The 18,092-nt window shown below is 34.6% G+C and overlaps 1 protein-coding gene across 3 annotated transcripts in view; it reads right to left on the reverse strand.

Moving 5' to 3' along the window:
• Positions 1-4,755: 4,755 nt before the first annotated feature.
• LOC104368675 (heparan sulfate glucosamine 3-O-sulfotransferase 1) overlaps positions 4,756-18,092 on the reverse strand; it is a 61,106-nt gene continuing 47,769 nt past the window's right edge. For all 3 annotated transcript variants that reach the window (XM_032995377.2, XM_032995386.2, XM_032995403.2), the window contains one exon: positions 4,756-8,188. In XM_032995377.2, the coding sequence (XP_032851268.1) occupies positions 7,140-8,069 (930 nt within the window). In that variant the 5' untranslated portion in view covers positions 8,070-8,188 and the 3' untranslated portion in view covers positions 4,756-7,139. The remainder of the gene's footprint in view (positions 8,189-18,092) is intronic.

Raw genomic sequence — 18,092 nt, forward strand, 5'->3', positions numbered from 1 at the left:
CAAGGCATAGAAGAACTAAAAAGAAAGTGAATGGATTTCTAATGCTACTAAAAAAGTAATAACTTTTGAATGGTAATTTTTTATTTAAGACACTGAAACCAAAATATTTTTAACTTCTCAGATGAATTTGAATTATAAAATTCCAAGTTTGTTATTAAACAATGTAGAGGAGGCCTTCCCCCCCTAAACTAAAGGAAATGAAAACACATAGGAAGTTTATTTTTGAAAAGTATGAAAGGCACTTTACTCAAACCCTGTTCTGCTATGCTTACTGTATGTAAATAGGACCTAAGTATATGTCCCATTAACCTTTTTTTTTTCCCAGACAATCTGTTCTTCTGTTTTATTTATTTTGTCCTATGTACACTTGACAAAGAACTTCAATCGCATTAACATGGTTTGTCTGGCAAACACATAATGGATGAAGCTTACTTTGAATCTGAGAATAGTCTGCAAGATGAAAATACTAAGAGCAGTATATGGTGCTAGCTCACAGAAGACACCTAGCACATTGCCTAAACAGACTTCAGTTCATTAATACAACAAATAATGCTAGATAGCTCATACTGGAACTGTTCCTCTTGGTTCAGCATGCCTTCAACAGGATCACTGTAGTGCAAAGCTGTAGATTCTGCTTGTTTTTGTTTTAGACTGAGTGTTTTTTGCAAGCTGTGTATGATGCTTGTGTGTGTAACTATAGCATATGTTGTTTATAAGCCTTTAATCTTTCTTCACTCAAGGCAGCAATGCACCCCCTGCAGTTTACAGTGTTCCATCTGCATCCCTTGTCTTGAGTTGCAGATTTGTATCTTGGCAGAGTAAAGAGAAAGTTTATCTTCAATCTTCTCATGACAGTTGCACAGCATTTTTCTTGGTTGACAGTTCTTGTCAAATTAACAACAAAACTGCTGTATCTAGTGCTGCTAATTTTCCATACGGAATTTAAAAATGCCCCAACACTTAGTGTAGAGAACTCTTACTTCCCATCCAATTTGCCTTTCACCCAGTATTTCACCCAGGGACAGAGATAATATATTCAACCTATCCTGCCGTATTGTAGTATTCTCTAATAAGATGAAATACAGTGTTTTGAAAATGTATATTAATGTATGTCCCTAATAGCTTTACATTAATTAAATTAATTCAGGCATGTAGAATACAGAGATAAATCACTGGAGTAGCATGTTACTAGTCCTGTGCAATGTCTTACCAGGCCAACCATAATTTTCATTTGCAACTGTGCCATATTATGTCAACAAATATTTAGCAGAAGAGGGCATTCAGCTCAGATTTTCTTGAATTCTAGTTGCCCTTGCCTTATTTTTTCCTATTGCAAGTTTGGCCAATACATTCCTAATAGAAAGTTTACGATGAATCAAGATGTTCATGTCAAAAAGAGTTAAAAATTAAGAAAATCTTGGCTGGTCTGAGTGGCAAAAAGAATGGATTCTTAATTACTTGTGTTTCCTTTTTATTACTGATATCTGTTTTAGATCTGTAAGTCGGTGTTTTATAGTAGTAATGTAAGAGCTTAGAGTAACATTCTTCAGAATAAGAAAGAGTATAATATAGTTGTATTGTCTAATGAAGAGAGAGAAAATACAAAGAGATTGTTAAACTATTATCAGTCCCTATATAAAAATGTTCTTCACTGAGAACTGTAATAAACAGAAGTAATAGTCTTAATTCTGGTATGATAACTCTCTACTTTTATTGTAGTGTGACTCAAACCATCTTTTTATTTAAGAGGAACAATACAAAACCAGAGAAATGTCCTTTGAGAGAAAAACTGTACCACTGGTGGAATTTACATTAAGATGTTTTTCTTTAAACAGTAACTGAGAGGTTTTTTTAATGGAACTAAAAGAACATACAATGTAAAAGTGTAAGACCATTTTGTACCAGAAAATAGTCTTCATAGTCCTAGGGCTAATACACGAGATACTATATATCTTACATCACATCTATTTTACCAGGAAAGTATGATTTATGTCAGCCTGGTTTTAATCTGTTGTATTTTCTGTAAGTTGCAGATTCAACTTCAAGTACCAATTTATACTTTGCAGTTCTGTTAGTATCTTGGCTTCCAATAGTTTTTCAGGAACTGTGGTAAGTTCACATCACTGTTAATTAACCTTGAAGACATGGCAATTCGACTATTATCACAGACTGATACTACAGAGTCTTTTTATCCACTGTTAGTTCTAACTTTTAAATTTGTTTTATAAAATAGCAGAACAATTTAGTAAGTCACATTGAAACCTGAAACATTGAAGTGGAAATTACTTGGTCAGTAACTAAATATTGACTGTTAACTGCTGATAATGATTAATGTGCTAGGCAGATTATTACTGATTTTAATTCCAATAAAATTCAAGCTTTTGAAGGAAATGAAGGATCACATCCACAAGTATAGAAAATAATAACCTACAAGAGTATAATCTTTACTTAAATAATTTAAATGTTCTTTTCTCTGCAAGGAAATGTTATTCTCAGTATTGTTATTGTACAACTCTTACTATAAATCAAGGTATTGGGGGTGTGTGTGCGCACTTTTTTTTGTCTTTTAAACTGTGCTCCTATAAAGCAAAGTAATAACCCGTATTTTTGTTTCTGACCACATAGATTAAACAAGAAATTATAGGGATTATGACAATATTAGAAGTCTTGTCCAACTCATGAAAGCATCTGAATTGACAAAGGCAATAAGCAGACAAAATTGCTGGAAGCAACCCAATTCTTATTTTCAATGAGCTTTTGAAATGTGCATGAAGAAAACTCTGTATGCAGATGCACTTCCCTACAGTAGTCAATCTAATGTTTCTTTGATGTATTTTATAGGATTATCTATTGGCTTTGTATCAAAAGGATACTGAAGGAGTTGATGTGTAGCATCATACAACGATGTGCAGTAAGTGCATGCCCTTTGTAAAGTTCTCCACAATATTGCCTATGGATATTTCAAAAACGTCTGCTTTAACAGGTATTCTTTAAGAGGAATGTTAAATGATCTATCATAGCTAAACTGTGAAAGAAAAGACCAGAAGTCAAGCCAAGGCCTTTGAGCAGCTAGATACAGAGCGTACAATTCAAAAATCCAACCTTTTTCCTGGTAAAATAATGGGGGTGAGTGCAATAGAGGAACCTCTTTGTTTTCTTCCCATTAGTTAAGTACTAGGAGCTTTCTGGGGCAAAACCCTAGCTCTTAAGTTTCCCATTGCTTTTTCTTGATGTACTATAGGTAATATATAAAAATACTAATATTAGACTCATCTAGTTATTAAGTGTGAGTGTGCTGCTTATTGTGTCAAAGGCTAAAATGATCCAGTTATATCATCAGTTGCTTGATATTGCTAATTCTCAGTGACATGAGATCAAAGCAACTATAACTATGGCATTTTAACTAAAAAAGGAAAGGAATAGTATTTAAGGGGAAAGCTTAATATTTGTGGAATGCAAAAAAAGGTCAAAGAGCTGCTCAGATAATCAAATTCAGCAGTAGTTTTACACATGTAACTATAGCATCTGTTTCAGGTGCTCTCAAAACAACCTCTGAAAAGACTGCATGATCTCTTTAAGCAACCTTCACTCATGAAATTTATTTCTGCAAACACTTCTTGAGTATCAGATAAGGAGATGCAAGTCCTTTGATGACCAATTTGGAGAATAGTTTATGGTTTGCAATTGATTGTGAAAATTCATAGGAGATATTTGTAATTTCTTAAATTGAGAACTGTCTTGTTAATAACATCTTTAAACTGTGAGCCTCCAATTCTTTCAAAAATTTGACTAGTTTTGAATTCTAAGTGCCAAAAACTGAGTACTTTTCATTTCAGTATTACTGAAGTATGGCTTAGTGGATGTTCTATTAAGTTGCTCTGATCTCACTCCTAAGGATAGCAGAAGGAGTGTTATCTTTTGAAGGTAGTAAGAATGGAGGTCAGGACAACATGAGATAATATTTTTCAGAACACAAAATGAAAACCCAATTAAAACAGTTTGTAACGTTAAATTATGGTTTACTATATTTATCAAATTCTGTTATGCAGAAGTTAAGTTGAATCTTTGTAGACCATTTACCAAAACAAACTTCAGATGAGAATCTTGATTTATGTAAAACCAAACCAAAAAACCCAACCCCCTCACCCAAATTACACTATGCATAATATATTTTTTCTGGTATTAGTAAACTCTAAAATGATCACTGAATTCATTTCTTCAACTCTGTCCTTCCCAAAAATGCTGACCAAGAATGAAGAGTGCTAACAAATCAAGTAGATACATGCATCACTAATCCATATAGATCAGCTCTCCTTGAAATGTGAATTCCAGAAAGGGACCTGCACTTTCAAAGATGCATACAGCTTCTGCCAACCAGTGTTCCTGCACTCAGCTCATTTAAAGATTAGCTGTAAACTTTAGAGAAGGAAGAGAAAGACTTGATGCCTGCAAGTGTAAATATAGAAAGACATGAGGAATTCTTTTCTTTTTCTTTTTCTTGGAAGCCTATGAAATTGATTGTGACATATAGACATGTGAACTCTTCAATTACTGGCAACTACCTGAAATCTTTGTTAAAGTATACATTGTTTTCAAATTAGCTTCTTGCCAAAAAACCCCTACAACCTTATTCTTATTCAATATTTTTAAATAGAGTCATCATGGAAAAGAAGCAAAACAAGAAGAATATGGAAAGTTTTGGAATGTATAAGAAACAGAAAGCAGTTCTGAAAGAAAAACTACAATCTATGATAAACTGCTGGTATGTTGCTACCTTCAATACTGTATTTCTGAAATTATTGGACTGGAATGAGTTTCGTACATCACTGAGATTGCATTGGTCAGAAAGAACAGGCTATGTTAAAATCTATAGGGAATCTGGATTGGGGGCTTCTGTTCTCAGATAAAGATGTTGTGCCCACAGAGTAGGAAGTGTTGGTCCAATATAAAATCACCCTGATGATTCAGAGTTCAGAATTTTTCTAGGTTAACTTTTTACTTGACAAATTACAAAGAAGGCATTGTTAGACTATACAACTGTAATTATTACAGTCTGTCTATCCAGTGTCCTTGTAAAGATGGTATAGGACCAGCACAAACATCCCCTTCTTTGGCTAATTTGAAAGAAATGCATTTGTATTTCCACACCTGATTCAGATCAACTTTGTGCTTCTGAGTAGTACTCAGATCTGATCAACATTAATGATTAAGAAGCCACAATCACATAAAAGGTGGCAGAAGTAAACAGAAATTTGGGACATGTGTAGAAATAAAAGATGTAGTAAATAATCATACTTCAGAAAGTTAATTTCAGAGGTTAATTATATGCTAATGACACATAATTTTCTCTCATATACAAACATACAAGTAGTGGAACAGACAAAGAATAAGATTTATTATATTACTTTTAACATTTTACATTTATTGAGGGCGTATTTGATGAAGGCTATTTCCACATAATCTGGCTGGGTCTGATTCTGTCCAGCTTCAGTGGAATACTGCTACCTGCTTAACATCCATGTAGCCCCCTCATGAAGTATCAGAATCCTAAAAATTCGTACCTTTTAGCCTGTGAAGTGGAAGACTGAATTCCATGCTTGGGACATATACTCCTATAGGCTGCACAGTGGCTTAGACAGAACACAGATTCTGGATTCTCACCAGGGTTCGGTGGAGTCTGATGCTGTGATGCTCGGACTGGGCCCACACAACTACAGCTCACCAGTGTCCTGAGAAGCTTGAAGAGCTTCTACTAGGGGGAGCGCCAGAGTTTCTGGATTGCAGGGTACAAATTCAAACAAGGATCTGTAGTTCTATCTGACACCGTATCTAACATTTCAAGTTGATTTTCTTCTTTGGTATTGATATATGATAAAATGTTTACATGAAAAAGGAGAACAGACCAGCACAATAATGTCAAACAAAACAAAATACTAAAAATGAAAAAAAAATTCCTAGTGCAGGGGTATAGATGGGTACGGGTTTTATATATAATCTGAGCATGTCATGATTAGCATATTGAACACTGTGACTGAGGTATACAATACAACAAGATGTTATTTTAACTTTGAGAACATCCCATGATCTGCGTTAGAAATGACAAAACAAAAATATTTCATGCTTTGGAGGGTAAGCAAATATTTTTTTTCTTTTTTTTAACAGGAATCAATGTGCCAATGGAGATATGTAAACTAAAGCCAGGAGAGCAACAGAATAACTAGTCACAGAATACAGACATGATTAATATGGTAGTACTAATGAAGACCTTTTCCATTCAAGAGCAAAGTGCAGTAGTTTATATAATCAAATATTTGTATAGTCGCTGATATCAATATTTTTTTTGCATTATTATTATTATTTTTTTAGTGTGTAGAGTAACAGTGTAAACTGAGGTTGCCCGTGATATTTTAATTTCTTTACATTCAGAACTCTCACTTAAAGCTTCTTCAAACAGTTCATATTCTTACTTTGCTTGCAGATTTTTTTCTGTTTTTGTTTGTTTGTTTGTTTGTTTTTTGGTTTTGGGTTTTTTTTGCAAACCCAGGATAGTAAGACTGTGGTTTAATACTAAGGATATACAGACAGGGAGCTTCTAGTTCACCTATTCAAAATCATAGGTGAAATAGATGCCTTTTATTAGTAATTGATTAAGAACTTGAGCATATTAACAGGATTAATTATTTATTGGAGACACTATGTAGGCCCCTGTTTTAACATACAATTTAAGTTATTGTATGAATAATTCTAGAAAGTAACACCACTATCATTGTGTGTGATATAAAAAATACTAGCAACAAAAAATACAGAACAATTAGAATACCATTTCAAATATATACAATTTTTACAGATAGAAGCATTTTTCCAAAACAGCACAAATCTTGTAATAGACACGCATCTGAAATAAGTCTGTTGAAGTTAATTTGCATGATGAGAGAAAGAAGATCAGAATATGGCGCACAGTATCATACAAATACATGAATCTTATTTTTCCCAACATAAAGTGTGACATTTCAAGGAGTTAACAGATCTGTCATTCCAATGAAGCATATTTAAGTTCTCATAATATGAATCTCTACAGTTTAGAAAGATATAAAGAGTTTGTTTTGGGCCTTTTTTAAGAAACATTGACTCCAAATGCATTAATGCCAGTCAAAGGAATGATTAACCATTCTGTAAAATTTTGCATTGTGCTCTCTGAAGTAAGAATACAGTTGCTCTAAAACAGTGTTGTTAACAAGAGGATGGGGGCGCCCTTTGGATTCATGTAAACATCTCTCCCTTCCATCACTTCTAATGCAGTAGAATCCCTTGGTTTGGTTAAAATAAAAATTAGAAGACATAATTCGGGAAGGAAGATTTAGAAATCTTTCAACTTTTTGTAATTCAGGAAGAGGGTCCTTGATTAAAGTATTGCCATCCACTATGTGAATCTGATCCAAACTGAAATGCTTAAGCCACTTTTCCATATGAACATCATATAGACTTCTCTGAATAGCTTTGTATTTGGTATTAAGTTCTCCATTCTTAATAACAATATCTTCAAAAAGCTGAACAGGCTTGTGGCTTTCGACTCTGTTGTAATATACTTGGGTATAGTCAGATATAACTCTCTCAGTGGGATCTCTTAGAATGAGCAGCAGTTTAATGGAGCTATTCATGTCATGAATTCTTTCTGGGGCCTGTGGTGATGTAAAATAGCCTGGTGTTTTCTCAATTGTAATTTGATTTCCATAAGAAAATGGCATCAGACTTCTATACCAGTCTATTCCTTTCACATAATTTTCATCCCAGTCAAAAAAGTGGACTTCTGTTGCTGCTACCACAATATTTGGATGAATATCCAACATTTCCAGCAAAGCCCTTGTCCCTCCTTTACGAACTCCTATGATGATTGTCTGAGGTATTTGTCGACTTGTGCCAGGAGGTTTCACCTGTGCAGAATAGTGTTCACTTTTATTGCTGAATAATCCTACTTGTGACTTCAGTGTTTCCAACAGTGCCCCATTCTCAACAGGAGCACCCTGAGCACGAGTCAGCAGAAGATAAGCTGACACTAGGAGGAAGGCCATGTGGAGAGGAATTATTAGTTCAAGATAATATTATGCTTGACTAATGAAAGAATCGGTAAGTCCCCTCTTGAGCTGGTTGGCAGAACCCGTGGTAAACACACAGCAGGTTTCTGAAGCATCTACAAAATAAAATAAGACAAATCAGTATTTCTAAACCCATCACTAGTTGGAAATTCAACTCACAATTCAATTCACTAATCTGTGATCACAACAGAAAATTTATAACAAAGATATTTATTTTCCCTGACTTTACTTCAGAAGAACAAAAAAAGACCCATGTGTTTTTTTTTTCTTCCTTAATCATAGGTGACCAATGATGGATACTAACCCTTTAACAGCTTTTATTTCCTCTAAGCACAACATTAGAATTGTTTACCTGATTTTAAATTCCTGAACATAATTTGCTTACTTTCATTTCCCTAGTTCTCTTCCATATATATCATATCCAATATGATATTAACAATAATTTCAAAGCATTTTTGAATGTCAATGCTTTCCCTCAAATTCCCTGCTAGAATAGTATATCTTAATCTAAATAACAGCACTAGACATTCATTTGGTTTCCAGTGAGCTATGGATCATACCAAAAAAGTTCTGTTTACTTAGACTCATAAAACAAAGTACAAATAAAGGCAAAATTTTGGAATCTGAGCTCTTTAGAGCAGAAAACTAGCAGTGTGGCAAAGCAAGAGTGAAGTGTCTGAGTTGGATCAGTTTGGAAGAAATAAGAGACAGGCTGGATTCTTTGCAACTATCCAGGTGTTGTGAAACATAGCCACTTAAGTATTGGGAAAATCTTGGCAAAATCAAATCTTCAGATAATAGTCTGCAGTTCCTCCAAAACTCTGTATAAGAGATACCTAGATGCTTTCTGGGCACCTAAAAACTCTTGCAGGAAAGCAAATCTGGTTTGAGCTGAATACCTTCTTTTTCTTAATCCACATAGCATACGATCATTTTAAGGAAGTGGTGAACATTAAATCTCTTAAAAATTTGAAAAAAGCTTTAGGTTTGCAGTTATGTGCACATGTAAGTGAAACAAAATGTCACTGTAACTGTGTTAACATTTGCAATCTCTTGGGTAACTCTTGTACATATTATTTGAAACAGATGGCTAACAGATCTGCTATCACAATAGCAGCGACAAAAAAATCAGATCAGTGCAACACCTGCACTGGAACCACTATGATTGGATTGCCCCGTTCTATGTCTGAAAATCTTACAGGACAAATCCTCATTAAGAAGATTCTTGGACTTCATCCCATTTCTGAGCAATTACAACATTTTAAGACTTGTAGGATAGATCTACATCCTTAACTTGTTTTGTTTTCAGTGTAGCACGTAGAAACAAGCTATGTCATACAGAGAAGCAGCTATCATTTATGAAAACAGTAACTGTTTTTGGAATCTATTTGAATTACAGTCCATATTTTAAAGTACAAGTACTCTCAGAAATACTACAACTGTAGCCCCTACTTCAGTTCCACTGCCAGTCTCTTTCTTTTTCTGAATATACTGGCCACAGTACTTTGCCTCTTAGAAATGACCTTAGAAACACAGTCAATTCCCATTTGTCATGGATCTGAGAAGCATGAAGTATTTCTATTTAAAAATTGTTTATTTTGAGGTTTACTTAAACTTAAACATTTAATACACTAACATTTATGATAATAACAGTCTAGGCAATGTAGCAGATTCATTAAATCTATTTTCTAAATCTTGTTAAAACCCACTCCAGCTTCTTAGGCATCTCAGGAATGACTCTTGTTAGCCTGAATGAGCACTAAACTCACAGATAGGTAGGAAATATTAACCCTAAAAATTCCATTTAAAAAATAAACTATGACCTTTAGCAAGTAAATCTGTGGAAAGCATTCCCTGTTATGTCCAAGCAAGACCTAAAGGGCAACTGCTTCTTCAAAAAGAGCACAGCTTCAACCAGGTAAAGTGTGTGAGCATACACTTATTAAACATTGCAAAAGTCCAAGTACAACTTGGCTTCGTAATCAGAGACTGGAGAAAATACTGTTCTCCTTTACAAACCTGGAAGGCAGTTTCATTTTAAAAGTCACAAGTTTTTTACTAAGAACTTCACATGGAAGTTCTGTTAAAGTTCTCAAGAGCAGAGAATGCAAGCATTTCTATGGCAATTACAGGATGGAAGAACAGATATATTTATACAGGAACCATTTTTAGTTATATTTTTCAGAATGACTGTTCTTTTGGATGGCAGGTTTGGGAAATAGTAAACGTGCTACTTAGAGCTGCTGAGGAATCAAAATGCATTCTGCTATAACAGCAGCTAATATTGTTATTGAAAAGCTCTCATAAAATGTAGAACACTGACCACACAATTTGAGGCATCACACCCCAGGGGACTCCTGAGATACCAGCCTTCAAATGTTAAGAATGTTTGTAGGTAATGACTCTGATTCAATAATTTCAAGCCAGATTTCTGGTGATTCACAAGGTTCCTAAACACTCCATTCTGAGTAAGAATAGAGCTATGGATAAGATGGTTTTGAAAACACTTCCTCTCTTCTCTGAAGCAGGAATATATGTCAGTATGTCTGCTTTCCAGACATGTGATGCCAGTAGGCTGGGATTTGGGAGGGGGTGCAAGGGAGCAGGGAGCAGTTAATCTTTCCTTTAACATGTTCCAAAACCCCAGTGTTACTTTACAGTCCACTATCTTAATTTTAAAATTAATATTATTTCAGGAAGATTGAGGAATTGTTTTTGTAAACACCTTACAGTTATTTTCAATTTACCTTTTTTGTGTTAATACATACAGCACATTATATATTATAATGTGTACACACCTGTATACATTAGATTACAAGCACTTTGAAACTAAGGCAAGACCAGCCTAACTGTCTGCCAAGCAAGAAATGCTTCGCAAATACTAAGGCGGAAACATATAGTTCATTATCTAATTTAAATTCCAGAACTATCCCATCTGGAACCAGTTTTATGAAATAGTTCTTGACATATTTTAGGCAACTTTACTTAACCAGAAATAAAATTATTTTTATAATTTTTGAGAAGAAATATTTTTGAGACTAACTAGGCTAATAGCTTAAAGAAAAAATAGAAGGGCAGAGAAGAAAGAAGGAATTTATCTGAAAAAGTAAAACCAGTGTAAAAAAAGTTACAAAAGTATTTGGGACTGGGGACTCTGCAGTAATATAGACAGAGGTGTGTTCTTTCTAGATCTGATGATAGATGAAAAAATGCTCAAATTTATTTACTGTATTTAAAAAAACCTCAACACACTAATATTGTTTTATCCTTAATTTACTGATAGTTATTTGTTCTCATGCACCTAAGAATCTGGTGTAAATACCATCATTCAAAGAAGCCTGGATGCTGAATGAGAAATTAATACTTAGAACTACGAAAAGATTGGTCTTCCAAAATATTCTCAGGTTCACATGTGATTTGAGTGAGAGTCTATTTAATTTACTATCTGAAATTAGCAGTTCTCTGTAAAATACATTTAGAAATCAAGTAACAGAAGAGGTTCTGCATTTTCTATTGAACAAAGTACTAGTAGCACTTTTGAAAACAATTATGTTAGTTTAACCAACTTGCAATTAATTAGTTATTTTATATAGCGGAAATTTCTTAGAATCATTCTTAGAACAAAACCTTACTCGGAAAATACCACCAGAAATAATCGAGTTCAGAATGTGCTGTAAAATTGGTGCCTAAATAGATCAAAATTGCCTTTGGGAGCAATTCCATCAGAACAACATTCCAGCTTCAGTCTAAGATATTTGATTGATTCTGATGAAGCTCTAAGATGTTAGATCCTGTGGTTAGGTTATAATTGCTACATAAATGTAAAGGTTTTAGAGATGATTTATCAAATATAATTGGAATGTTATTTGAATAATTTTTCTGTTGCTTATCTGCCTTTATGCAATTAAATGCACACTTTTAGAAGATATGAACTGCTTTTTATAATGAAAACAATATATTTTACATTGCTGCACTGCACAGTCTTTCAATCTCAGAGTATTCCTAAAAAATTAACCCCAAGATACATGACCAGAATTATAGTGCCTTATTACATGGCGTTTTTTTCCTACTATTTGGTAGTGTCAGTGTTGCTTAGTAACATAAGAAACATCAACAAATATGATACTAAGCAGAAATTAAGGTCAGAAAGGAATTCATTCTGCAGAGAGGACTAAGTAAATAATACCTTGGGCTTTTGTTTGCTTTACTTTTTTAAAACCTTAGACTAGACTGAAGAAGCTAATATGCTGGCTGAAAAATCATTTTAATATTGCAGAAATGTTCTGAATACCCTTAACCGCTGCACTCTTATTGTAAAAAAAACTTCTAAGCAGCTTACGATTTATCTTGCTTCAGGGTAAAGTACAACATCATAGGGTAAACCTAACTATTTTATTATTCTTATTACCAATTTATAATATTATTAATTCCTATTAATACTTTCCACTGCCTGCCATGCTTTTTTCATTGGAGAATTTTACAGCACTTTATGTTAATGAGCTGTCTGCATCCTATTAAGGCACCACTCTCACCTTACAGGAAATTGCACCTGACCAACATATAGATCCAGTTCAGGAGTGCAGATGCTTTGGGAAGTCAGGGTTAATGTGATCTGCTCAGGATCATACAACAGGTTTATAGTCCAACCAAGAAAAAAAAAAAACAGGGCTTCCAGTTCCCCTTCCAAATCCAACTTTGTGCCAGTTCATAGCAGCCACTCACAATGCTTTATGGTAACTTATAGCTGGGTTACATGCTGAACTAAAAAGCAAAGAGATTCCTCAGTGCTTCAGCATAAGATTCGAGTATTTTCTGGAATATAGCACCTTCTTCCCACTTGCTCCCCCTCCCAAACTGCTGTTTCAAAGTATTTGTGCAGAAATACTCCTGTTCACTTCTGAAAACTACAAGGGGAGGTGGTAAGAACAAGTATAACAAAACACCAATTTTTGTCTTGATTTTTAAAAACATATTTGGATTTTAAAAAGTGAGTTTCTTTTCCTGTTTATTCCTATTAGATTTCAACTCATCCCAACACAGAGATCAGCCACTGAGTGCCATTCAAACATTTTAAGGCTTACTGGCACACAAATTTGTAACAGCTCAATTATATCCCTATAATTAAGAACATCTGTAATGCTGGCAATATAAAAAAAGCTATGGCAGCCTAACAGTATTCACAACCAAAGGTCATATAAGTTGAACTGTTTAAGGATTTTTTGGAAAGAAAATCATACTGTGATGACAGTTATGCCAGTGTAAAGTATCCATATACAGACTGGCTTTATGTCATAAATAATTCTTAATAACAACAACCATGATAATTCTAAAAGCTTTCAAATATCTGAAATTAGGCGTCTTTTTTTTTTTTTTCCTTTGGTAAAAGCAGAGCTAGTTACATAGCATAATAATTGCAAATCTGCTCTCAGTATGGCTCTTGAAAAACATTTTTTTAAAAACAGGCAAATGAATAACGCAGTGCGTATGGGATACATTGCTTAATAGAATCCAATAAAGCAGTGACTAATTCTAATCATTAAATGTTAGAAATAATACAACCATCAAAAGTCCTCTTCATAATACCTTAATTCTGCTTTATAGACTCTTGTTTTGACATCAAGTACATTTAAAAATACTTGGCACGTGTCCAATGGCTGAACAAAAAAGTGTCTGCTTTATTATGAAGTGAAGGGAAACAAAATTCAGCTGCTTCTATATACAGGTCAGATTCAGGTACTTCTATTCACAGGTTCAGGAGACAACGAGCACATTTCTGAGTGTGAAAAATGCTTAAAATTTTGAGAAAGTTTCCTACATAGAAACAATTGTGAGTAATAAAAATAAAGTTTATTACAAGCAGTGCAATTACTTTAGGTTTATGTTAGAATGAGATCAATTAGAAATAGGTGCAATTGACTATATTTAGAGCTGTGTCCAAAAAGTTTCAGAGAATTCTGACTCAGAAGAATCCCGAATTTACTATTCCATGAAACTAAAGACTATGTATGAAAGGACAGTTATCCCAGCACATGATAACCCTTTATCTTTAGATAGGCCATGAACTATTCTCCTACACATTTGGTCCATACTCCATTGCCAGACTAAGTGTAATAACTAAATAACATTCCCATTATATCATTAATGGGCTTTATCTAAAGCTGTGAGGAGAGGTTAGTCAGTCTTCATGAATATACACAGGTTGGACACAAAGAATACCTCCCACCTGTAATTGTGGAAAATGTCTGATGCAAACTGAAGAAAGTGAGAAAGGTTGAGTGTGAGTAAAACATGACATTGGAGTTTTGCAACAGAGCTTCCAATTGAGCTCCACTGGTCTCTGGTAATACAAGGAGTAGAGGACTAGGAAAGTACAAAAAGGACCACAGATCCTTGACTCTAACAAACATTGCAGCAGTTCATATTGCTGATAATGAATGTTAACATTCTTTTGTGCACTTAAGAATTTTGTTTGCTTCCATTTTATTCAAACTATGGACATACTTTTAATAAGAAGATGTATGAAGAATTCTTAAATGAGGCACTACCTAAAAAACCATGATTCCACAGACTGTCCCAAAAGAGTCTAAAGGTGTCTCTAAGCATCAATATAAAAACATATGTTATCCCAAAGAAAGATAAAGACATTAACATTTTTAAAGTCCTAATATCAGCAGTGAATTTATTTGGATGAACCTTTTCTAACGTGATTGCAGTTTTATAACAGCTAACAGTTACTACCTTACAGGAATAAAAAAAATAATAAAAAAGAAAATAGGTATTTGGTGAGTAAAGATAGGAGCTGCAAAGTAACAGCAATTGGCTGCAGGCTTCCCTTCTACCAGGTACACAGACTATCATGGATAAAAAGGAAAGCAAAGAAAGGTTAGCATAAACTATAAACACATTAAATCATTGGCAGGTGATATTAGCAGATAGGAGTTTTGAAAAAAGTTTGCTTCCCTAAGGCTATTTCCTAATTCCCTTTTCTGATAACTCAAGACAGAAAATTGCCTCATGATAATATGACTACAAATACATAGCAGTACCTTATATACGGTAATATATACGGTATAAATACACTAATATATTTCTGAGCTAAATAAAGCTTCTACAGCTGTAGCCTACATGTTTACATTTTATGGTATCTTTGAAAAATATACTCAAACCATCCACATAAAAGTTAATGAATTACAATTTTATAAAGGCCCTTAATATGTTTAGTATATAAAGCCAAGTACATTCTAAGCATAACTCTAAATAGACATAAAATTCTGTTCCTATTAAGATGTAAAGCATAGATAGTGGTCAGATGATAAGGCCAATTTTATATGTCTAATCAATCTATATATCACATTAGCATATTTCAAATGGAATCGCATTATCATTTTGTTGAATTAAACTTACACCTCTAATTGTTAATTATGCATCAGAACCAATATAAATATAACAAAGATGCCATGTCAGGTCTTCAGCCAAATAAGCAATAACTGTGTAATTATAAAGGTGCAAGATGTAACCATGTGTGACTGATAACTAGCTTTCATGTTTATTTCTACAGATTCTACTAAGGTAAAACTTCAACCTCTCTACCTCTGATATAATTAATTGAATATTATGAATTTGCTCATACTTACAGACACAAAGAACACCTTAAAACTCACTGATGTTTAGGAATTAAAATTAGAATTTGCTGCAGAGGATTTATGAGACCTCTTTTTCAAAGGGAAACATTCCTCAGAGGGTCAGAGATGGCAACAGAAGCATTCAATAGAGACCAGGACAGGTTAGCTCACTGTTGTACAAAACAATGAATTTCTACAGGACATCCCTGTCAATTAGGTGACCCTAGAACCTCTTATGCTCTATTGTAAAACACATAGCTTCCTGGCATTAAAATAAAAACAACCCACCCTAACAAAAACATTAATCCCTGCTAATCTGAATTGGTGGGGATTCTAAAGCATTACAACTTCAGGGACTCCAAAAAGGGAAGACTTTGGCTCACAGGAATGTTTTTCTGGTTGGAACTTGTCAATACTATACCTTACCCCAGTGCAGGATGAGAGCACCCCAGGCAGAGCTCATCAGCCATTGGCAGCTGCATGGGGAGCTACCTGAGAGAGTCAGGAGTGACATGTGAGGAGCTGGCCAGGGAGAGAAGTTAAGAAGCAGAAGTCGTGCAGGCAAGGAGGCTCCTTTGTCCCCACCTTGAATACTCCCACAGTTAAGCACTTCAGCCAAGTCTGCAGAGCCAAGGTCAGTATTGTACCCTCTGTTTATAATATCTTTTCAGAGAACTTTTCCAAGGCTCTGGCATTAGTCTCTGGGAAGTAGTTATATGATGCTGACTGATAAGAATTGCTGTACTGGGTCCTGTATAATTGCTGTACATTCCTGTTATACAAGGCATGAAATAATCTGATCCTTCCCTTGGTAGTAAATCCTACTATCCAATAATCAGCAGATTGGAGACATTCTAATGTCAAATTCAGACATTAAGAGAAGGAGCCAACTTCTTAGCTCAGGAATATACTGAAAAGCACAGGCACAAAGAGAATTCACCCACAATAAAACAAAGCATCTGAAAGGCCCATCAGAATTGAAATGACCTGGCCTTGTAAAGGATGAGTGGACAGAGTTTAAGAAGTACTTAATTACTGCGTGCAACCAAAGGACATATTTATTTTTCTGACTGTGGCTTCTTCTTAAGTACTTGATATTTTTAACTCAAGATTTTGAAAAATATTGCAGAGAAAAATAAAAAACAGCTCAGAAGCAATTTTTATTTTTTTAAAGAGTGACTATAAAACAGAGGATGTGAAGGAATATGAAGAAGCTGAAAATATATGTCATCTAGATAATTGATTTAAGCCTGAAAATCTAATTTTGAAATTTTGGGTACTGGCACAGGCCCTGGTAAGAGACAAGATCAAGATAAGGGTCAGAGACAAAAGGCCTGAGAGAGTATGAACAGAATTTGCAAATCTAGGAAACATACCCAGTCCACACTGAGTTTAGGTTCGGTGAGAGACTTTGGGCATCAAAGAATCCAAAATTATACAAAAAAGCATCATAGTCTACCTTTCCTCAAAGTAAATAAATGTACAGAACTTGAACTCAGAGACCACAGAAAGCAACTGCCTAGCAATTCTTAAAACTGATTAATACAGAAAGTAGTAAAAAGGCAAAACTCCACCTTACACTGGTAAGCAAATCCTTGCTAACAAATAAGGTAAATATAATACCATAATACAGAACAGGCAAACACATTAGAAAAGAAGCAAATAGAAAATAGTCTCCTTGAATAAAAACTCAATTAATGACTTCAACACATATCTATTATCAAGTTACATTCAGGTTCAACCCAGGAGGCAGCTGAAGAGACACAGGAATGAAAGCAATTGAGGAAACATTTGAAAATGCCTAATAACCAGAGTACAACACAGAAAATAGCCTGGTGTGTCAAACATGCCTCTTTTGCACTGTTCCTTGGGCTAAAACAGAGTCAAAGCTTCTCTGCAGGCCCAGTCTTCCAAACTTTGATGTACAGCCTGAACCTGTAGGCATGTAAGTAACCCAACCAAAGTCAAAGTATTACGGATATACAAACATATGTCAAGACCTCTTAAACTTCAGTGGAAGACAAAGCAACCCCCTCTCCTCTTTCCCCTCGCCCAGCCAGTTATTATCACAACTTCCTGTGCAAAAATAATCTCTGCATCTACAATTTTAAGGTCTCCCCACAAAAATACTTTCTGTGGTTGTGTTCTAAACCTGAAAAGCCAGGGGAAAAATACCTGCAGTACCACTGCATCAAATAACATGGTAATTTCAAGCATAACATGTTCCCCAGCATAAAGCATCACTTCCCCATAGCTCAGTGCTACTTTGCACACACTGCACTTTGCCTTCCACACTATTCATTTAAGGCTGCTTTACTTCAAATCAGTTACAACTTCTCAGAAAGGCTCTTTGATGTCTCAGAGTGCCTACAGAAAT

The sequence above is a fragment of the Tyto alba genome, unplaced genomic scaffold, assembly GCF_018691265.1.
Source record: "Tyto alba isolate M040663 unplaced genomic scaffold, T.alba_DEE_v4.0 Super-Scaffold_1, whole genome shotgun sequence".
Taxonomy (NCBI): domain Eukaryota; kingdom Metazoa; phylum Chordata; class Aves; order Strigiformes; family Tytonidae; genus Tyto; species Tyto alba.